At 46.4% G+C, this 23,545-nt stretch overlaps 1 protein-coding gene across 1 annotated transcript in view; it reads left to right on the top strand.

Moving 5' to 3' along the window:
- The first annotated feature begins 1,657 nt into the window (after positions 1 to 1,657).
- CACNA1H (calcium voltage-gated channel subunit alpha1 H) overlaps positions 1,658 to 23,545 on the top strand; it is a 174,583-nt gene continuing 152,695 nt past the window's right edge. The window contains exons 1-4 of the mRNA XM_080980107.1: positions 1,658 to 1,764; positions 4,709 to 4,842; positions 9,385 to 9,482; positions 19,978 to 20,137. Of these exons, the coding sequence (XP_080836233.1) occupies positions 1,672 to 1,764; positions 4,709 to 4,842; positions 9,385 to 9,482; positions 19,978 to 20,137 (485 nt within the window). The 5' untranslated portion in view covers positions 1,658 to 1,671. The remainder of the gene's footprint in view (positions 1,765 to 4,708; positions 4,843 to 9,384; positions 9,483 to 19,977; positions 20,138 to 23,545) is intronic.

Raw genomic sequence — 23,545 nt, 5'->3', positions numbered from 1 at the left:
ATTGGTTTTATCAGAACGAACCCATCCTGCTGCCTTTTCCCCTTTTTCCATCCCCTGCCATTGAAAATGGCATTTAATTCATCTGAATTCTTTGAAGAAGAAGAAATGTCCCTTAACCGGCACTCTTGCATTATTTAATGCAATGTGCCCTGTGGGGATTCCTCTTTAAGTCATTTTTCCTAATTTTCTATCCTGCTGTTGCTAGCACTTAGCAAACAGGCTGGTTTTTATCCGCTGTTCCCCATTTTGTATTAGCAGAAGAATGGGGAAGTGGCTCATTCACAAAATCGTTAAACCTTCTACCAGCCTCCCACTCCATCCCACAATCATCAAATTAAGGAAGGTATGCGAAGGCTGATGAACCAGCTGTGCCACCTTCCTCCGACTCGCTTCCTACCCAACCCACTCGAAAAGAGCAAAACAACACCCTCCGTAAACAAAGTCACTTAGGTAACATAGACAGAGTCCAGAGAGAAAATAAATTCTAGTAACACTTTACTGTAAAGGTAAAGGTAAAGGGACCCCTGACCATTAGGTCCAGTCGTGGCCGACTCTGGGGTTGTGGCGCTCATCTCGCTTTATTGGCCGAGGGAGCCGGCTTACAACTTCCGGGTCATGTGGCCAGCATGACTTAGCCGCTTCTGGCGAACCAGAGCAGCGCACGGAAACGCCGTTTACCTTCCCGCCGGAAGGTATTTATCTACTTGTACTTTGACGTGCTTTCAAACTGCTAGGTTGGCAGGAGCAGGGACCGAGCAACGGGAGCTCACCCCGTTGTGGGGATTCGAACCGCCGACCTTCTGATCGGCAAGTCCTAGGCTCTGTGGTTTAACCCACAGCGCCACCCGCGTCCAACACTTTACTGAGGAAACTGAATAAAAGCAGTGTATAATTCGAAAAGAATGGAACAGAGAGGTTTTCTCTTTTTTTAAAAAAAAGTTCCGGCCTAGTACATAGCAGGGAAACATTCAACCAAACATACAGAGGGAAAACTCCCTCAGCAGACATCACCTCACTTTGCCTGGTGCTTGTGGAGTAATTATATAATATAATGAAACTGGCACAACGTCTGAAGCATGAAGACTCCTTCGGAATTGAGTGACACAATTTTATTATGCACAGGGCTAAAGATGAACATGGAGGACTCTCCTCACGTTGTACAACTTTTTGGTTAACTTAAACCGTTTACCGCCTTCTATATGAACAGTAGACTGGGATAAGAACTTATGTTATTTGGTCGTTATTTTGCATCTGTTGCCTAAACACCAGCTCCTAGGTTAGGGTGGGATGTTTCATTATTTATCGGCATGTTGTTGTGATGTGTTGAAACAATTTAATAAAGAAAAGAAAAAAATGCAATGGCAACAAAGCCTGTCGCTCACATCTCAGTTCATGCCCAGTCAGGTCTGGGGGTGGTTATTCATCTCTGCAGGAGCCCCTGTCTCCTGGGAACATCAAATCCTCCTGCATCATCTCTCCTCCATCCCCCGCATGGTTGATTGTGGTTCTTTTGTTGTTGTTCTTCTTCTTAAGGCTGGGAGAGGGGCTGTTTGATATGCAAATGCCACCCACATCCCTTCCCTTTGTTTCCTGCCACCACTTTCCTGTTGATAACGCAGCCCAAGTTGCCTTCCTTAACTCCTTGCGCCCACCTGGTTCGAGCACGTCAGCATGCTGGTCATCCTCTTGAACTGTGTCACCCTCGGGATGTTTCAGCCTTGTCAAGATGACAAATGCAAGTCTGAGAGGTGCACCATTTTGGAGGTAAGAAAATATCATCTCTCTCTCTCCCTCTCCCTCTCCCTCTCTCTCTCTCTCTCTTTCCCCCAGTGCCCACTGGAACTGGTAGGGCAGAAAGCAGGGAGACTGACAGTAGGTGGCGCTAGAGCCAATGACAGGCAGAGCCAATTGATTCTAACCTTGCCTCTATCCTCCTCCCAGCTGAGTTCTACAAAGGCAGCTCTGAGGTTTCCCACAAAGCATTCTGGAAGTTGCAGCTGGTTACGGGTGCTGAGAGTTGTTAGGAGGCCTCACAGAGCTATGGTTCCCAGAGTTCCCTGGGAAGAGGGTGCCAGGCCAAAATGTTTTTACTTACCCAAACATGTGGTTTTTAATCGGGGGTGGATGGGTAGTTAGCTATGTCAGTGGTCTTTATTCGCTCATCCATGAAACTTGGTAAATCTTGTCCCTTTTGAATGAGTATATTGGCCTCCATTAATTGCTGCTTTTTTATGTGAATGCCTTTGTTATTTTGGTTTTTTGCTGCATAAGTGGCTTTGCAACACTTAAGTGCAAAAATGCAACTAATAAATATAATTGTTAATTGTAGTAATAGTGAGCTTATAGGTGCAGGGCAAAGCTGTGTGCCAAAACCTCACTGCCACCTCTTAACACCACCCGATGATAGACTCATCTCTGTGTCTGCTGGAGGATTTTGGACACTTCCAAGATGTGTTTTGGACAAGTAACAACCTTAAGCCCATGACATTTCCTGCAGACCCCATTTCTCTATGATTTCGTACCACCACATCAGTAGTGACCGAGGTCTGCCCACCGACTGGTATGGAACAAGTTGGTGGTCCTGTTTCCCCTACCGAGACCTAATAAAATTCAGCCTTTGTGTCAAGGCTGTTGGCAGAAACCCGCCATCTCTTTGCTCATAATGCAACGGCACATAACCACCCTCCGCGGAGCGTGTTGGGGCCTTGAGCTCATCTTCCATTGCTTATCCTGCAAGCTAATGACACCCTGGAGCTTGCAGGCTGAATCTTAGCCGCTAACTCCCATTCCTCCCGAATCCTGGCAATTATTCAGTTGACAGGGACCCCAGGGAAGACCTGGTTGGAGCTTTTCAGCACAGAGGAGAAACACCCTGGCAGCAATTGGGGTGAGCAAGCGCCCTCATAGCTATGGGCTTTCTCTGGTAGTTAATGCAATTGCCTTCAGGCCTGGCTCTGCAGAGTTCTGCTTTATGCAAACACATTTCATAAGACAACCATACATCTCAAGGAAGCCTCTTCTGTTTAACCCAGCCGTTCCATTAAGACTATCCCATTAGAATCCCATTAGACTCCAGTTCGCTTTTGGCTGCAGGCCGGCCATTATTTATCTGCTTCTATTCCGTTTATGGATGCTGTGGGATTTAGGAGGATGGGTTTGTAAAAAAAAATACTGTGTTGAGGGTGTTAATGGGATCGCCTTCTAACAAGGCTTGGGTTTTCAGTTCCCACCCCCCACAAAAGAATAAGGTAAAGGTAAAGGGACCCCTGACCATTAGGTCCAGTCATGGCCACATGACCCGGAAAGCTGTCTGTGGACAAACACCGGCTCCCTTGGCCTGAAAGGGAGATGAGTGCCGCAACCCCAGTCGCCTTTAACTGGACTTAACCATCCAGGGGTCTAAAAGGTAAAGGTAAAGTACTCCTGATAGTTAAGTCCAGTTACAGACTACTCTGGGGTTGCAGCACTCATCTCGCTTTATTGGCCGAGGGAGCTGGAATACAGCTTCCGGGTCATGTAACCCGCCCACTGATTGTGCAAATATTCCTGGGGTGCGAGCACTGCTTGCTGATTGTGAAAATCCAACCGCCGATCTCATTAAACTGCCCAGCAGGGATGCGAACACTGCCCGCTGGGGGGTGGCAGGCTGATCGCTAGGCGTATTTGCGCAATCAGGGGGCAGATTTTAGCAATGGCGATCACACCAATTGTGAAAATCTACCCACTGGGGGTGTGAGTGCTGCCACACTGATCCGTCCAAGGGGATTTTGTCACCCCCTCCAGGAATGACACCTGGGGTGGACTGCACCCCCTAAAACCCCCTTGCGACGTCCCCGCATATGGCAGGGGAGATACTACCCAAGGGGGGTGGAACTCCCTGCTCCCCGGATAACATTTGCAGGTACAGCTCTACCTGCTGCACACCTGATGCCACAGATGACATCAGGTATGAGGCCAGGTGGCTGCAGCTTTGGGGAAATAGCTTTGTGGGCCAATGGGGAGGTTTGGCAGGTGAAATCTGGCTAGCGGGATGGAGGTTCCTCAGCTATAACCTAGATGGATCTTCTTTCTGATTTATGAAGGCTCTTATTCTTTTGTAGGGATGTGGGTGGCGCTGTGGGTTAAACCATAGAGCCTAGGACTTGCTGATCAGAAGGTCGGTGGTTCGAATCCCCACGACGGGGTGAGCTCCCGTTGCTCGGTCCCTGCTCCTGGCAACCTAGCAGTTCGAAAGCACATCAAAGTGCAAGTAGATAAATAGGTACCGCTCCGGCAGGAAGGTAAATGGCGTTTCTGTGCGCTGCTCTGGTTTGCCAGAAGCGGCTTAGTCATGCTGGCCACATGACCCGGAAGCTGTATCCCGGCTCTCTCGGCCAATAAAGCGAGATGAGCGCCACAACCCCAGAGTCAGCCACGACTTGACCTAATGGTCAGGGGTCCTTTTTAACATTTATATAGCACCTTTCCTCAAAGGAACTTGTAGTGGCATGCATAGTTCTCCTCCCCCCCCCTTTCCATTTTATGCTCACAGCAACCCTGCGAAGTAGGCCAGTCTGTGTGACACTCTGACTGGCTCCCAATGGAAGATTTGAACCTCAGTCTCTCCCAGATGCTAGTCCAGCACTCGATTTGCTACACTAAATGACAGGGATGCACTATGGGACTAATAGCGGCTTCTTATTGTTTCCCTCTTTCTTTTCCACTCCAGGCGTTTGATCATTTCATCTTTGCCTTCTTTGCTGTGGAGATGGTCATCAAAATGATAGCTCTGGGAATCTTTGGGCAGAAGTGTTACCTAGGAGACACGTGGAATCGCCTGGACTTCTTTATCGTAATTGCGGGGTCAGTAGACAAATTGCTCATCAATCAGTGTTGTGGGCTGGAAGGGAAAGTGGTGTAAAACTTGCATCTATAGGAGGGGGGCATGATTTAAAAGCCCATCAATTTTGCTTGCTTGTCTCATGGCCTAAGCAGAAATTACTTTAACCGGGTAGCAAGATGCTGCTTCTGTTGCGGGTGTTTCTGTGTACTTCCGGCTGATGCAATGCTCAGCTATATTCTCTGCTGTTTTCTGAAACCCTGGAGAATGATTGGCAGCCAGAGTATAAGGCAACTGCCTATGCTCTTGAGGATCCGCCCTGCTTTAAGTCCTATAGTTTCTGAGAAAGGGTGGCAAATATTAAAAATGAGTCAAGCACTCTCTTAATCACTGCACCACACTGGTTCAAAGATCTAAAACGTTTGAGCATCCAAATTAAAATGTCTATTTGTTTGTTTGTTTTTAAGCATCCACAAAGCTCAGGCAACTATGGGATGAAATGATTGGCATGTTTTTCCTGTCCTTCTTAAGTTTTACTCTCTGCCACCCCCGCCACCCTGTCCTCTAAAACGTCAGTCACCCCCTTGATAATGGAGCTATTTTAGTCCCCAGAGGGATAAGGAAGTGAGTGTTGAATGTGCAGGAGCCACTTTTACCCTTTCGGTGTCCTCGAGTCAGTTAATAGAGCGAAGAGTGCTTGTGGTATCAGGCAAAAGGCTGCAGTAACCAGGGCAGTTCTGATGCAAACAGAGGCTCAAACTGGCGTGAAATGATGGAACTGGATATTTTCTGCCCAGCACCTCTGTGTGGAGTAGACAGCTAAGTGTCCCCCGTAAGTAAGACACAGGCAGCCTTATCAGATAAACTTCCTCTGACTTTGATCATCGGGACGGCTAAAAGCAGGCAGTGTGTTCGCCCAGCCTGGTATCAAAGGTCATATCTGCATAGCCTTCATTTTCTAGACAGCTTTTAATTAAATCTCTATGCTGCCCTTCCTCCCGTAAGAACATAAGGAGAGCCTGCTGGGTCAAGCCAAGGGCCCATCTGGTCCAGCACAATGGTCAACAATATGCCCCTCTGCAAAGCCCACAAGCAAGATCCAAGCAGAAGATTGCTCTCCCCTACTATGGTTTCCGGGACGCGGGTGGCACTGTGGGTTAAACCACAGAGCCTAGGGCTTGCCGATCAGAAGGTTGGCGGTTTGAATCCCCGCGACGGGGTGAGTTTGGTCCCTGCTCCTGCCAACCTAGCAGTTCGAAAGCACATCAAAGTGCAAGTAGATAAATAGGTACCGCTCTGACGGGAAGGTAAATGGCGTTTCTGTGTGCTGCTCTGGTTCTCCAGAAGTGGCTTAGTCATGCTGGCCACATGACCCAGAAGCTGTACACCGGCTCCCTTGGCCAATAAAGCGAGATGAGCGCCACAACCCCAGAGTCGGCCACGACTAAACCTAATGGTCAGGGGTCCCTTTACCTTTACTATGGTTTCCAACAACGGATATTCAAAAGCCTTACTGCCTCTTAGTGGTTAAGAGCAGCGTAGTGGTTAAGAGCAGTGGACTCATAATCTGGTGAACCGGGTCCTCCACATGCAGCTACTGGGTGACCTTGGGCCAGTCACACTTCTCTGAAGTCTCTCAGCCTCACTCACCTCACAGACTGTTTGTTGTAGGGGAGGAAGGGAAAGGAGATTGTTAGCCGCTTTGAGACTCCTTAGGGTAGTGATAAAGCGGGATATCAAATCCAAACTCCCCTTCTTCTTCTTAACAGCAGAGGCAGACCACGGACCTCTTGGCTAGTAGCCATCAATAACCCTCTCCTCCATGAATTTGTCTAATCCTCTTTAAAGCCATTAAGTTGGTGGTCACTGCTGCCTCCTGTGGGAGGGAGTTCCATAGTTTAACTATGTGCAGAGTGAAGAAGCACTGTCCTTTGTATAATAATAATAATAATAATAATAATAATTTTTTATTTGCCACCCATCTGATTGAGTTTCTCCAGCCACTCTCGGCAGCTTCCAGAAAAAAATTAGAAACACAATAAAGCATCAAACATTAAAAACTTCCAATATTCAGCTTCATTGGGCATCCATTATATAGGTATTACCCATGCTCACTAGAAAAGAAGTGGGGAGACTTTTTGCAGCTTGGGGACCACATTCCCTTCAGTTGGGGCCACACTCCCACGATGTGCAGGGCCAGAAGTCAAAGCGAGCAGAGGAACAAGTGATTACCTTTGTACGGCGGGCTGGTTTCTACTTACGCACTCAGCTCTGGGTCCAACAAGAGACATTCTCAGAGTTCAGGAACACATTCCAGCCAAGCAAAAACACAGAGCTGGTGAGGGATAGGGCCTGAGGAGATGGGGTTTAGCTAGGGGTGGGGACGGTCCAGAGAGCCAGAGGCAAAGGCCTAGGTAGGATTGCCAGGCCAGGAGCATCACAGACCCAGAGATTTCAAAACCCAAACCCAAGACCCCAGGATGGCATTAGGCGTTGTCTGTGCTCCCTGAGACCACTGAGCCCTGGAGATGGAGGTTAATTGGGAGAGCGGCAGAAGCAAAGAGCTAATTCCTAGGTGCTGAGGTCCCTTTGTTCCCCCAGTAAAATATTGTAGTGGGCTGGGGGGCCCAAAGATTATAGGCATTGCCATTCAAATGTTGTGTGCATGCCACATTTTGTAATTGACTATGTGAGGAAGGGTCCTCCCCCTATATATTTTTTCAAGTTGGCACGCTGGGTGGAGGACAGACCCTACCCCCATCCCCGAGAGTGTTTTGCAGTAATTTGCAGCCAGTTCTTGGGAAGCTGAAGCTTGCAAGCTGCATGCCCAGTCTCCTCAATAATAATCGTAATCATTCAGCATATTATTATTAAGGGATTCCCACCCACCTGGAGATTCAAGCACACACACATCCTGTCACATGGAGGGGACCAGGCAAGCCTAGAGGCTTCAGGTCATTCCTGGAGGTTCTGGCAGCCCCAGGGCTAGATGGCTGAATTTGGCCCCCAATCCTGAGGCTCCACACTTCCGCATAAGAGGGCTCTCTCAGCCTGGCCAAATAAAAAGATGATAAACAGATAAATAGCTGCATCCATTTACGGTGGAAGCTGTAATAAACTGGGACTGTCGCCAGGCAGCTCTTCAGGATCCTACGATGTTTGCACAATGGTTTTAGACAATAGCTTGTATTATTCCTGGAAAGCCGACTCGGTTCACACACCTGGCTCTTGGCTCCTGGCCTGTTCGCTCCAGCTGGCAGGTGGAAATTAGTGTTTGCGATATATATTTCCTTGCTAGGTGGCCCTTGAATCAGCTCCAGTTGTTTCTCTCGTGTTCTGCAGCGTAGCAGCAGCAAAATAAATCCCAGGCACTTGGTTTCAAAACGCTGAATGCAGATGTGGCAGGATTATCCGGAAAGCATATTACGCCATCGCATGGAAGCCAAAAAGCCCTGGAAAACACCCCACAAGACCTGTGATTCCATTCCAGAGAATGCTTTCTTTGGTATATATCCCCACTGCTAGAAAATGGACAGAAATTGCTACTGATGAATGCATTTTTTTCCTCAGGCCATATTCTGATCCTAAGGACATCTATGGTTCTTCTCTTCCCCATTTTATCCTCACAACCACCTCATTGGTTAAGCCAGGAGAGGCAGTGACTGGTCCAAAAGGTCACATCCAGTGAACCTCATGGCCAAGTGGGAAATTTGAACCCTGGTCTCCTGGGACCTACTCCAACACACTAACCACTGCACCATGCTTGAAAGGTGATTGAGGGTGATGTGAGTGTGTTTTTCTTTCCATGAAACATTTCTGCAGCCTCCCCCAGGTGCCGTAACTGAAATGCTTCATCAGAGGAGTTACCGTATGGCATCATCCTCTGAGCTTTCAATTGACAAATTAAACTATTTCCACATAAATCATCATAAGATCTAAAATAAAGGGACAAAAATTAACAACACCAACAGCAACAACACCTCTCCCCCCAAAAAACCCTCAATCCCCCAGCCCAAGAGTCTGTTCAGCAGCCTCAGCTTTTGTAGCTGGAGTCAGTCCGGGCTCCGCCCTCCCAAACCAGATGGGAAAAGGCTTGCAGGGCAGAGAGTAGATCTTCCAGGACTCACAGCCAAGTGAATGGAACTACATGGGCTAATCTACATTACTAATCTAATTGTCAGTTTCCCCTTGACACCAAGAGGCTCAAGTTGTGTTTTGTTTTTCATCTAATTTTCATTAATGATATTTTATTGAATGTAGCCAAGCGTTTATGTGGAGGTGGGTGCTTACTTAGAATTAAGTGCCCATTGTGTCCAATAGAACTTCTTCTGTTACAAGGAAGCATCCATTTTTGCAGTGGTTCTCGACCTGTGGGTCCCCAGTTGTTGGTGGACTACAACTCCCATCGTCCCTGAGCTCTGGCCTTGCTAGCTAGGGGTGATGGGAGTTGTAGTTCAACAACATCTGGGGACCCACATGTTGAGAAAGGCTGGTTTAGAGGATGTTTGAGAACTTCATTCTCACCTGTATATCTTCTCTGTGTGTGTCTCTCTCTTTCTCTCCAGCATGATGGAATATTCCTTGGATGGACACAACGTCAGCTTATCTGCCATCCGTACTGTCCGTGTACTCAGGCCTTTACGAGCCATTAACAGGGTGCCAAGTAAGTCCATTGCGCCATTTGCTTCGCTTTCCCCCCTGCTCTCCAATGAGATGAAGAAAATTAACATCAGGATCCAAGTCTTCTAACTGGGTCTCTCTTTTCCCTTGTTCCTTGACCACTTGGCTGAAGGCAAAACAAAAATTAAGAATGCAAGCAGAGCCCTGCTGGGTGAGGCCAGTGGCCCATAAGATCCAGTATTCCTGTTCTCACAGTGGTGACGCCCACATGCAGGAACTGAGCACAACAGCAGTGCTCTCGCAACCTTGTGATTCCCATAAACTGGTCTATAAAGGCAGGCTGCTTCCCAAAGTGGAGGCAAAACATAGCTATTTGGGCTAGCAACCCTTGATAGCCCTCTCTGCCATGAATTCCCCAAATCTTTTAAAGACTTCCGATTTTGGTGGACGTTGCTGCCTCCTGTGGCAGGGAGTTCCATAGCCCAACTACACTCAGTGTCTTTTGTCTGTCCTGAATCTTCAGGCGTTCATAGAGTTGGAAGGGATTTCAAGAATCACCTAGTCCCATCCCCAGCAATGCAGGAATCAGCTTAATTGGATGTCCCCAAATCCCAGTGTTATGAGAGAGGGAGAGAAACCATCTCCCTGTCCATTTGCTGCACCCTGTGACTTATTTAAACACCTCTGTCACATCCTCCCCTTACAAGCAAGCAAAATGTACCTATGGGACCCTCATACCTACAGGACTGCCTCTCCCGGTATGCCCACGGAGGAGCTTAAGGTCCATATATAGCAACACCCTAGAGGTCCCGGGCCCTAAGGAAGCCAGATTAGCCTCAACCAGAGCCAGGGCCTTTTCAACACTGGCTCCGGCCTGGTGGAACACTCTGTCTCATGAGACCAGGGCCCTGCAGGATCTAATTTCTTTCTGTGGGGCCTGTAAGACAGAGTTGTTCTGCCTGGCCTTCGACTTGGAATCAATTTGATTCCCTTCCCCTCTTCTTTTTTCCTTTCTCCTCCTGTGATGGAGGAATTCCTATTTGGGGACTTCCCTGGCTTTTTTCTGGCCCATGTAGGACCAGTCTGGATAGTTACCCTTGGTGAAGACTTGACGTTTTCATCCCCCCAAAAAGTTTTTTATTTGAGTTTCCATTGAAATGAGGCTGTATTTTAATGTTTTAATGTTGTATTTTAATCTTGTTTTTAAGTTGTATTTCAATCAATTTGTTTTTATATCAGGTGTTAGCCGCCCTGAGCCCGGTCTTGGCTGGGGAGGGTGGGGTATAAATAAAATTATTATTATTATTATTATTATTATTATTATTATTGGTAATTGCATTGAGTGGGCAGTCATTTTAATGTTACTTTTGTACTGCTTTAAATGTTTTTCTATCGCTGTACACTGCCCTGATATTGTATGAGAGTGGCCTTTGATACCATCGACCATTACATCCTTCTGGACCATCTAGAGGGACTGGGAGCTGGGGGCACTGTTATACAGTGGTACCGCTCCTTCCTCCTGGGCCGTGTCCAGAAAGTGGGGGGGATGAGTGTTCAGACCCCTGGGCTCTCACTTGTAGGGTGCCTCAGGGTTACCTCCTCTCCCCCATGCTTTTTAACATCTACAAGAAACCACTGGGAGAGATCATCAGGGAGTTTGGGCTGGGTGTTCATCAGTATGCAGATGATACCCAGCTCTACCTCTCTTTCATATCAGAACCAGTGAAGGCGGTGAAGGTCCTGCGTGAGTGTCTGGAGGCGGTTGGAGGATGGATGGCAGCTAACAGATTGAGGTTGAATCCTTATTGTGAGCCAGGTTGCACAGTGTTGTCTACCCCAGATTGAGGTTGAATCCTGACAAGACAGAAGTACTGCTCTTGAGGGACAGGAGGTAGGCGGGTATGGAGGACTCCCTGGTCCTGAATGGGGTAACTATCCCCCTGAAGGACCAGGTGCGCAGCCTGGAAGTCATTTTGGACTCACAGCTGTCCATGGAGGTGCAGGTCAGTTCTGCGTCAAGGGTGGGTTAGGTTGAGACAAGAGTGGCAGACCTCAAAGTCACCCACTGGTCTTCATCACAGAATAGGGATTTGAACTGTGTCAAGCTAACTGCTTTGTGGTATAGTAGTGTTTCTTCCAACTTGGTGCTCTGCGGAAAATGCTGGAGTTCAAACCCGTCATCCTTGACCATTGACCACACTGGTTGGGGATGATGGGAGTTGCAATCCAGTGCCACCTGGAGGGCAGCAGCTTGGGGAATGCTGCTATACTGTCTTAATCAATAGGGATGAGACTTCATAAATCTAGCAGCTAAAGAGTGGATGATTTGTGCCAGCCTTCCCCAACCCAGTGCCCCCTCCCCAGGTGTCACTGGACTACAAGTCACATCATTCCTGGTCATTGGACATTCTCACTGGGAGTTGTAGTCCAGCAATATTTGGAGGGCACCAGGCTGGCCAAAGCTGGTCTGTGCTAATAAGAGGGGGGAGTGAGCGCATGTAGGAAACTTTTGATGGTTTTTAGACCTCTCTGCAGAATAATTGTTGCATTATGAGGGGGTTGGACTAGATGACTCCCTTCCAGCTCTACGAGTCTATAATTCAATTCTAGTCTGCTTGCTGGCCCTGAATGGTACCTGGGTACTTTCTTCCAGCTTCCTTTATTTATTTCCTCCGTTGGGGCTTTTCTTTGAAGATGAGTGATGGCTTTAGGAAGGGAGCGTTGTCATAAATATGCACCTCAGCTATTTGTCTCTGGGTTAACATTGGGGGAATTTTTTTAGCAACCTTAATATTTGTTTCTCGCTGTTATGTATTATTCTTCTGCAGGGGGAGTGAGGGAGAGAGACAGCCCCCAGTAAAAACTAAAAATACTAAAAAGCAGCTTAAAAACATGAAGAGCTGCCTTAGAGCAGTCCAGGCTATAGGTCAGTCCTACTCAGAGTAGATCCATTGAATATAATGGACATCATGTAAGGTTGCCATATTTTGAAAAACAAAAGAAGAGGACACATTTGCCGACTTCTACTTTTAACTATGGACTCTACCCGTGAAAAGGAGGGCGTGTCCTGGGAAAAGAGGACATATGGCAACCCTATGAGGGCTTACCCAAGTCTTTGTGTGTCAATGCAAGCACCTTGAATTTGACTTGGAAGCACCAGCACAGGCCTCAGAGAACTGGTGTAAGTTGTGCCCACCAGGGTCTGCATTCTGCAGACATTGCAACTTCTGAACAGTCTTCAAGGGCAGCCCCACATAGAGTGCATTACAGTAGCCATGCGCACAGCAGTGTGCACTCACCCACACCATTGGAGTTTGTATATCTGAAGTTTCAGCATTCCTGCGTTCCCAAGGCTATTGCCAGCTCAGCCTCTGTGTTTGCAGGGAAATGTTGACGCGGCGGTGGGGGCATCAACGGCAAAGGCAAACCAAACAGGGTCTGTCTGCTCTCGGAGATTTGAGTGGGCCTTAAGCCCCTTCCGTGATTCACTTCAGCTGTGCCTGTCTTCAATCCAATTTGGAAGATAAGCCCACCAGTTGAATTCATTTCCTGGTAGCGATGGCACGCTGCCGAGTGATCCTTTCCCGATATGCTAATATCTTCTCTGAGCTCTTTTATCGCTTTTTAGTGGAAACCTTCATCTGCCAAGAGCTTGTGTAATTGCAGAAAAATAATCAGGTGCCCGTAAGAAATGATTTTACCTGCTTTTTCACTTTGTTTCAAAAAGGTATTAAATTGTCTGGGACTCCCAGTAGTAGCCATCTACCTGTAAAGCTCTGACGGTGAAGAATACATAGGGACTGGAAGCTAATTCCAGTGTGCCCAGTTCTGCTGAGGGTTAGACTCTGTGCGGGTAGTGGAAATATTTTGAAGGGCCTCTTCCAGTCCAAAGCGAGGTAATTCAGCACCCTGGTCAGCTCCCAGAGGGCTACTCTAGCGAACCTGGGAAGATGTTGTCCCAGCAATGGCTTGGGGTCACTTGAAGCTTTTAAAAAGTTGTCAGGGCTTCACTCTGCTGTGACTCCACCCCTTAGTAAAGCTATTTGCATATTGTAGGGGCCTTTTCTGCAGCCACAAAGAGCAGCATACAAAGGAAATTTTAAATTATAAGTGGGATTGCAGCACAAATACTTCTGAACACTTTTATGGATTCCATTTTAACTTTTTTTTTCACCAATAAATCTAATGTACAGTGGTACCTTGGTTCTCAAACTTAATCCGTTCTGGAAATCTGTTCCAAAACGAAAGCATTCCAAAACCAAGGCACGCTTTCCCATAGAAAGTAATGCAAAAAGGATTAATCCGTTCCAGACTTTTAAAAACAACTCCTAATCCAGCAATTTAACATGAATTTTATTAACTAACAAAACCATTTATCCATAAAATGAAAGCAATAAACAATGTACAGCAGTCACACAATCAATCAATCAGTAGCTCAGGCATCCCCAAACTCGGCCCTCCAGATGTTATGAGACTACAATTCCCATCATCCCTGACCACTGGTCCTGTGTGCTAGGGATGATGGGAGTTGTGGTTCCAAAACATCTGGAGGGCCGAGTCTGGGGATGCCTGCAGCAGCTGAACTGGGTTCCACACAGTCACAAAAACAAAATGAAAAGAACCCCAAAAACAAAAAGGCAAAATAAATAGCAAAACCAGACAGAACTCAGTGTAGTACTCAAAACGGAGCACATTCTGCTTCCAAAAAAAGTTCGCAAAGCAGAACACTTACTTCCGGGTTTGCAGTGTTTCGGTTCCAAGTTGTTTGAGTACCAAGGCATTTGAGAATCAAGGTGCCACTGTATACTGCATAGAGGTTTTGATTTTTAAAGTAATCAAGTGGGGTGTGTTACAGTTGGTTTCTAGCAAAGGCAGCCTTTTCACTGCAGTCTCGTCGTAGAGCATCTTAAATTCTGGTGCCAAAGGACAGGGGGGCCACTGAGAATCCCAAACAGAGCTCGGTCAAGGATAAGTGCTTTGATCTGCCCACCTGGATCCCCCACTGGGTGCACCTGATTGTATTAGTTGGTGGAGGCTGACAGCAATAAATTTGCTGCAGAGACTGACTGCTAAAAAAGAAAAATGTCCTTGCAGCAGAGGCATTGTCTCCACTCAGAACTGTTCTTGGAAACAGCTGGGTGAAGAATCCCTACAATTTGTGTGTTTGGCAGGGCGCTTAGTTTTTCTAAGGGTAAGGAAGAGAAGTTTCCTCTAGCTTTACTCTTTTTTCCCACTCTTAGTTTCATTGACTGCTCAAAACCCACTTCAGAGAGATAGATAGATAGATGGTAGCTAGGTGATAGATAGATAGATAGATAGATAGATAGATAGATAGATAGATAGATGATAGATAGATAGATAGATGATAGATAGATAGATAGATGATAGATAGATAGATACAGTGGTGGCTCGCAAGACGAATGCCTCGCAAGACGAAAAACGCGCAAGACGAAAGAGTTTTCCATTTTTTGAGTCGTTCCGCAAGACGAATTTCCCTATGGGCTTGCCTCGCAAGAAGAAACGTCTTGCGAGTTCTTGCGAGTTTGTTTCCTTTTTCTTAAAGCCGCTAAGCCACTAAGCCGTTAATAGCCGCTAAGCCGCTAAGCCGTTAGTAGCCACTAAGCCGCTAATAGCCGCTAAGCCGCTAAGCCGCTAATAGCCGTGCTTCGCAAGACGAAAAAACCACAAGACGAAGAGACTCGCGGAACGGATTTATTTCGTCTTGCGAGGCACCACTGTAGATAGATATAGATAATAGATAGATGAGATAGATGACAATAGAGAGAGAGAGAGAGAGAGAGAGAGAGAGAGAGAGAGAGATGATAGATAGATAGATGAGATAGATGAGATTGATGATAGATAAGGGAGAGAGAGATGATAGATAGATTAATAATAATAATAATAATAATAATAATAATAATAATAATAATTTATACCCCGCCCATCTGGCTGGGTTTCCCCAGCCACTCTGGGCGGCTTCCAACAGAACACTAAAATACAGTAACCTATTAAACATTAAAAGCTTCCCTAAACAGGGCTGCCTTCAGATGTCTTCTAAAAGTTTGGTAGTTTTTCTCCTCTTTGACATCTGGTGGGATGGCGTTCCACAGGGCAGGTGCCACTACCGAGAAGGCCCTCTGCCTGGTTCCCTGTAGCTTTGCTTCTCGCAGTGAGGGAACCGCCAGAAGGCCCTCGGTGCTGGACCTCAGTGTCCGGGCAGAACGATGGACGTGGAGACGCTCCTTCAGGTATACTGGACCGAGGCCATTTAGGGCTTTAAAGGTCAGCACCAACACTTTGAATTGTGCTCGGAAATGTACTGGAAGCCAGTGTAGGTCTTTCAAGACAGGTGTTATATGGTCTCGGCAGCCGCTCCCAGTCACCAGTCTAGCTGCCGCATTCTGGATTAGATAGAAAGATAGATGAGTTAGATACATGAGAGAGAGAGATGATAGAGATGATAGATAGATGATAGATAGATGATAGATAGATGATAGATAGATAGATAGATAGATAGATAGATAGATAGATGATAGATAATAGATAGATATAGATAGATGATAGATAGATAGATAGATAGATAGATAGATAGATAGATAGATAGATATAACAGGCCCAACAGGAATATGAGCTTTCGGATTTGACAAATGAACTTGGAAAAAGCCAGATTTGGAAAGAAAAAGTTTGGTTTGGTTTGGAAATGGGGGGTTGGATAGACCCCCCCTATGCAGGGATGTTTGGACTTTTCAAGTCTGGCAGTGGGCCGTGAGATGTTTGGGATTGTGGGGGCTCTCAATTTTGGAGGGATTTTGAAACATGTTTTTAAATACCACATGGAATTTAGTGTCGATTATGGAAAAGGGGCTAATCTGTTGAGAAGGGTCAAAAATATTGCTAAGCTGGAGTTCCCACGAGTGAAACGAGCAGGAGACAAGGGAAAATACAGTTACAAATATGAAGAAGAGCTGCGGAAGGGACATGGAAGAGACTTAAGGGCCTCGGATATAAGGTTACCAGGTTAATGCGCTAGATCGATGGGATAATAAGGACTGACAAAACCCGGGACCAGGAGGAAGGGACGCTGGATGAAGATTGGATTTGTTTTTATCTCTTTTTTTCAGTACTAGGACTGTTTTATAAAACTGATGAATGTTAGAAAAATGTTGGAATGAAATGACTTGGCTTTAGTAAAAATGTTTAAAGAATTATGTAAGAATATTATGGTTATGAGAAGTTGGTAAAAATAAGATTTAAGTTTTAAGTTTCAAGGTTTTTTATAGTAAGATAAGATTAAAATAGTTTAAGGTAATGCAATGACAGAATATTATGAAATATGGAAAGGATTTGCTGTGACAATTAACAACCAGGACACAAAAAAAGGGAGGAGGAGGAGGTCAAAGAAAGAAGGTAATGACAGTTGAGGAGTTGAGAATAATGGATTTGTTTTTAAATCTTTTTAAATGTTTGTGGTGTATTTTTGGGTTTTTTTTCCTCCTTATTTTGAATTTGTATTTGTATTGTTGGAAGTGGCTTGTTTTTCTCTTTTTCTACCTTGTTTTCTTTTGTAACTTTTTTAAAAAAACCTTTCCAATAAATATCATTTTTAAAAAAAGATAGATAGATAGATAGACAGATGATAGATGATAGATAGATAGATAGATAGATAGATAGATAGATGATAGATATAGATGATAGATAGATAGATAGATGATAGATGATAGATAGATAGATAGATAGATAGATAGATAGATAGACAGACAGATATGAACCTGGCAAAATATAGTGCTTTTTTCAGCCTAATACTTCCTAATCATATTTTCCCCATGTGGAACATAAGAAGTTGCCTTATACAGAGTTGGGCCATTGTCCAACTATCTCAGTATTGTCAATACTGACCAGTAGCAGCTCTCCAGAATTTCAGAGAGGAGTCTCTCCCACCCCCACCTGGAAATGCCAGGGATTATACCTGGGTCCTTCTTTGTGCATCTCAGGTGTTCAGATTTAACTGTGCACCTTCTGCTTGCGAAGGAGGTGCTCTACACAGAGCAGATCTCAAGGCACCTGAAAATACCTTAAACTGAGGGTCAACCAAGAAGAGACTAGACTGATCCGCCATTGGGTTATTTCCTTTCTTTGAATCTCATGTGGGGAACCTTGGGCGGTGATTGCCCCAAATTCAGGCGGCTTTAGAAGGAATATTGGACAAATGCATGGAGGACAAGGCTAACAAAGGGTCCTAGCCATGGTGGGTGGGTTCTCCCTCCACTTTTCAAAGGCAGTAGTGCCTCTGAACACCAGTTGCTGGAGAAGGCAGGAGACGAGAAGGCTGTTGCAGTCATGTCCTGCCTGCAGGTTTTCCACAGGCATCTGGTTGGCCACTGTGAGAACAGGATGCTGGCCAAGATGAGCCACTGGCCTGATCCAGCACGGCTCATCTTGAGTTCTTATGCTCTTTAGTTTTCCTTTCTTCCTTTTGATGAGGTCTCACACTGAAGAAAAGAGGGGCTTTTTTTAAGGAGTAATTGACAATGACAAAGGAGGCAAAGTGAGGATTGCTCAGCAGAAGAAAGAACAGGAGGCTTGTTGAGCGATTGCAGCCGAGCCAAAATGGCCCACTGTCTCCAAATTGGGCCACTAATGGGCACGGGGGAGGAATTGAAGCCAGCAAAAAGCTCGGTAGGGCAGAGCTCTCAGGAGGACGCCACTTTGCAAAGAGAAGCCTTTTAGCAGGGTGAAACATCCCTGCAAAGTCTTTATTGCCACCAGCAGATTCACCAGGCACATTGATTGGCACCAGAGGGTAAGAATGCTCCCACCCAAAGAAAAGTCATTTTCCATAAAGTGCTGCGGTCACCAAAACTTTTCTTCCCTCCTTTGGATGACCTTTATAAGGCTGCATCTGCACCAAACATTTACCGTATTTTTCGCTCCATAAGACACACCCGACCATAAGACGCACCTAGTTTTAGAGGGGGAGAACAAGAAAAAAAATATTCTCTCCCTCTCTGCCCAGCGCCTCTCCAGCGAAGCGAAGTCAGGAGAGCAAGAGGGGTTGGTGCGCACCGACCCCTCTTGCTCTCCTGGCCTCAGGTTGCTTTTGCTGAAGCCATGGAGCCTGCATTCGCTCCATAAGACACACACACATTTCCCCTTACTTTTTAGGAGGGGAAAAGTACGTCTTATAGAGCGAAAAATACGGTAGATGGCTTACTCCTTAGCAGCACCAGGTAACATGGTGCGACGACGGCACTCGCCTGACCTCCCAACAGCTGTTTACACAAGGGGAGAGTTGCTCTTGGGCTCAGGTCTCTGCTTGCAGGTTTTACCACGGAGTATCTGGGTGGCCAGTGCAAGAAAAAGATGCTGGACAAGATGGGAACACTCTGCTTATGTTTTTTATGGCCAGGGGTGGTGGGGTGGCTGGGGAAGAGGGCTGAGGACCAGAGAGGGGACTACATTCATCCCTGAACCTCTCTGCTCTTGGCTTGGGAGGTATTGAGGTGTTAGCTACCGGATTAGCTAAGACCCCCTGCAACAAAAACACAAAAGCTGGCTTAGAATTGCCGCTGTTCATTCGTTTGCTTTTTCACAACGGCTGCTCGCAGTCCCCTTTGACGCGGGGCTTAGTTCCACTGCTGAAAACAACAGCAGGTCATTCCGGTGCCAACAGCATCTCGGCAGCGATCGGGGTTGCGGACTGCAAGGGTATAATGAATCCCAGATAGCATCAGCCATCCAGGTAATCCCTTCTGATCCCCCAATTCGCAGGCAAAGCCTTAACATTCACTCGCTGTCTCTCTCTCTCTCTCTCCTGGCCGGTTCTCATCTAAATTACTTTGCCACCCTGCTCTGCTTCTCCCAGGAGGGGCTTGCTTCCCTCCCATCTTCGCCATGGGTTGAGTTGTACCCTTGACAAAGGCGGCCAGTTGTATCGCCCAAAAGGTGGCAGGGGGAAAGATGTCAACAAACGAATTTAGTCCTAATCCAAGGGCAGCCAAGGTTGTGCCACCCGAAAGTTGTATTTGGACTACAGTTCCCATCATCTGTCATGGACTGGTTGGACGCAGAGGAATAGTGGGAGGAACCAGCTGGGGAGACACCTAAAGGAAGAAGGCACAGAGCCCAGGGAGTGGTGGTGGGACAATGATGAGTGGTCAGAAGGAGAAGACAGGGAGGAGGAGGCATCGGAAGCTGAAGAAGGCAACAGGGCTTAGTGAGCTGGGAGAGTCTGTGGCAGACAGCAGTCCAGAATTAGAGGCAGAAGCAGAAGCAGGCTGGTGGAAGGAAGGAGGCCAAGAGGCCAAGATGGGACAGACTGCTGAAGAAGTGCAGGTGTTTCCTGGTCCTGCTGCAACGAACTTCCCTCGCTAATGCAGACGTGTGTGTTTTAAATGTGCTTTAAAATGTGGGTCACAGGAGCTGTGCATCTGAACCAAGCGGATCCTGGAAGGATCTGCCAAATATTTTTATCAACCACTGCCTGCCTGCTTCGTGCCCTCCCTTCATCTCCCTTTTTCCTTCTCTCCCCCTCTCCCTAGGTATGCGCATACTCGTCACCCTGCTGTTAGATACTTTGCCTATGTTAGGCAACGTCCTTCTGTTGTGCTTCTTTGTCTTTTTCATCTTTGGGATCGTCGGGGTGCAGCTGTGGGCCGGGCTGCTGAGGAACAGATGTTTCCTAGACACCAATTTTCAAATGTAAGTACTCGGAAGTCAATCGGCCATCTCCTCACATCTGCCCATGTGCTCTTGCGCGTTTAATTAGAGTTGGAAGGGATGCCCCCTGCAATGCAGGAACTGCAGCTAAAGCATCCCTGACAGATGGCCATCCAACCTGTGTTTAAAAACCTCCAGCCAAGGAGAGTCCGCCACCTTCCGAGGGGGACCGTTCCACCATCAAACAGCGCTTACCCTCGAAAAATTCTTCCTAACAGAATCTTATTTCTTGTCCCTATGTATACTGCCACCTGAGGCAGTCCACTCACCTTGCCTCATGGGTGGACCTGACAATTAGAGTGCTTAGAGTGTCAGACTAGGATTCGGGAAACCAGGCTTCAAATCCCTCACTTGGCCATGAAGCTCACAGGGTGTGACTGTGGTCCTCTCAGTTTCAACTATCTAAGAGGCTTGTTGTGGGAATGAAATGGGGAGAACTGTCTACACTACGGGACTAACCCGTAACACTAACCCTCATACCTACGGGACCGCCTCTCCTGGTATGTCCCACAGAGGACCTTACAGTCTTCAAACAAAAACATCTTGGAGGTCCCGGGCCACAGGGAGGTTAGGCTGACCTCAACCAGAGCCAGGGCTTTTTCGGCTGTGGCCCCGATCTGGTGGAACGCTCTGTCACAAGAGACTAGGGCCCTGTGGGACTTGACATCTTTCCACGGGGCCTGCAAGACGGAGCTGTTCCACCAGGCCTTTGGCCAGGGCACAGCCTGACTCCCTCCTTTGGCAATCCTCACAGAACTCTAGCCCAATGGTGGCCATTAATTTGATTCTGAATTAATTTTAGAATGAATTGATTTTAGAATGCTGTGTTACTTTTATTGTTGTTAGCCGCTCTGAGCCCGGCTTTGGCTGGGGAGGGCAGGATATAAATATTATTATTATTATTATTATTATTATTATTATTACACCACCTTGAGTTCCATGGAGGACAGGTGGGATATCAATGCAATAAGTTAGTTAGTTAGATAAATAAATAGAATTGGTTGGCTGTGCCTGCAGCAGGCTCTAAGGCCATATTAACACCATACCTTTGAAGCACTATGATACCATTTTAATCATTCATGGCTTCCTCCAAATAATTCTGGGAGCTGGAGTTCCTTGGGGCTGCTAAGAACCCCCTTATTTCCCTCACAAAGCTACAATTCTCAGCATAGTTTAACAATCAAGCCCTTTTCCCAGGGAACTCTGGGAACTGTAGCTTCCTAAGAGGAATAGCAGATCTCCTAACAACTCTCAGCACCCTCAACGGATTGCAGCTCCCATAATTCTTTGGGGGAAGCCATGACTGTTTAAAGCGCCATTGTAGTGTTTTAAATATATAGTGTGGATGATGCTTATCTTTCTGCCTGTGATTGGCTCTTAATCCACCTCTCATTGGTCTCTCTGACTTCGGCTCTACCAATGGGCACCAGTCATCGCTGGCCAATTGTCAGCTTTCGGTTGCCAGCTGCCCAGTGTCAAATGTCAGGTGTTGTCGCCGGAATCTGCTACACAACTCACTAGAACCCCTCTCTCTGCTTTCTTCTCCCTGATCAGCTTCGATCTTCCCCCATTAAAACACCTCCAGCATATACATTTGTCTCCATCACTCACACTTCTGTTGGTGGACTCGTTTCTGCCACAACCCGTAAAAAAAATTTCCAAATTGCCACGCTCTTTGAAGAAATGTTTGGAAAGAGAGGAGAGTTTGGGTATCTAGCGAATGCCACGGGACAGTCCTAAATGGTATTGCTTTGGTTGTCAATTAAAACTCCAAATCTTCAGAGCTTAGTGGTGGTGTTGGCAGCCTGCGGTGCTCTCCCCACACAGTTAAGTTTATTTTTATTACTAAGACGCTGCCCGGCAGTATAAAAATGTAAACAGAGAGTTCCAGGCGGCTTTGTGTGTTTAAGCGAAAGGTGTTGGGAGGGCTGCCTAATTTCCTCCTCCTGACTTGGATTGCATCTGATGTTTGGGCTTCTGAGAAAGGCTGTCCAACCCTGAAGAGAAGGGCTTTTTTTGGCCTGCAGGCCTCATTCCATGCTAGGGGGTCATTGGGAAAGCAACTGGAAATGAAGCCACCAATGTCATAATGCCATTACAGTGGTACCTTGGTTCTCAAACTTAATCCGTTCCAGAAGTCCAAGGCGCGCTTTTCCATAGAAAGTAATGCAAAACCGATTAATCCGTTCCAGACTTTTAAAAACAACCCCTAAAACATTTTAACATGAAATTTACTATCTAACGAAACCATTGGTCCATAAAATGAAAGCAATAATCAATGTACTGTACAGTGGTACCTCAGGTTACATACGCTTCAGGTTACATATGCTTCAGGTTACAGACTCCGCTAACCCAGAAATAGTGCTTCAGTTTAAGAACTTTGCTTGAGGATGAGAACAGAAATCGGGCTCCAGCGGCGCAGTAGCAGTGGGAGGCCCCATTAGCTAAAGTGGTGCTTCAGGTTAAGAACAGTTTCAGGTTAAGTACGGACCTCCGGAACGAATTAAGTACTTAACCTGAGGTACCACTGTACTACAAAATAAATAAGACTGTATTGTAGATGATAAAAATTAAAATTATTTTTTTTTCTTACCTGCACTGATGATAGTCATTGTTTGGATGGCGAGGGCTTTTATCCATTTCCGCAGTCACACAATCAATTAATCAGTCAGTCAGTAGCTGAACTGGGATCCACACAGTCACAAAAACAAATTAACTGAAAAAGCCTCAAAACAAAAAATGCAAAATAAATAGCAAAAACAAAAGCACCAAATATAAGCTCTAAATATCACCTCAGAACACTGCGATCAGAAATGGAAGGCTTGAATTACAATTGGGGGGGATGCAGATTAGCAGCGCAACAGGAAACACAGGGGGACTCAAAACTGAGCTTCCGAAAAAACGTTTGAAAACCAGAACACCTACTTCCGGTTTTGCAGTGTTCGGTTTCCAAGGTGTTCGTGAAATAAGCTGTTCAAAAACCAAGGTACCACTGTATACGGATCTATGGTACACCCACATTTGGAGTCCTGTGTAAAGTTGGGAAGCATTCAGAAAAAGGTATCCAAAATGATCGTGAGGATGGAGCTCCTTAAGAGTCAAGGTTAATGCATTTGGTGCTTTTCAGCTTAGAGAAAAGGCGAGTAAGAGATTATAGAAGTTTGCAAAATTATGCACGGCATGGCAGAAGCTTTCCTCTGTCTCTCATAACACAAGAACCCATGGACTTCCAATGAGGCTGAAAGTTGGGAGATCCAGGGCAGTTAAAAAGAAAGTGCTTTTTCATGCAGCGCATAGTTCAACTATGGAACTGTCTTCTGCAGGAGGCAGTGCTGGCCATCAACCAGGATGGCTTGTAAAGCGAATTCAGCAAATCCATGGTGAATAAAG

The sequence above is a fragment of the Podarcis pityusensis genome (assembly GCF_964106645.2).
Source record: "Podarcis pityusensis genome assembly, chromosome: 14".
In the NCBI taxonomy this organism is placed as follows: Eukaryota; Metazoa; Chordata; class Lepidosauria; order Squamata; family Lacertidae; genus Podarcis; species Podarcis pityusensis.
The sequence above is the reverse complement of the archived record's forward strand: the minus strand, read 5'-3'. Positions and strand labels throughout refer to the sequence as shown.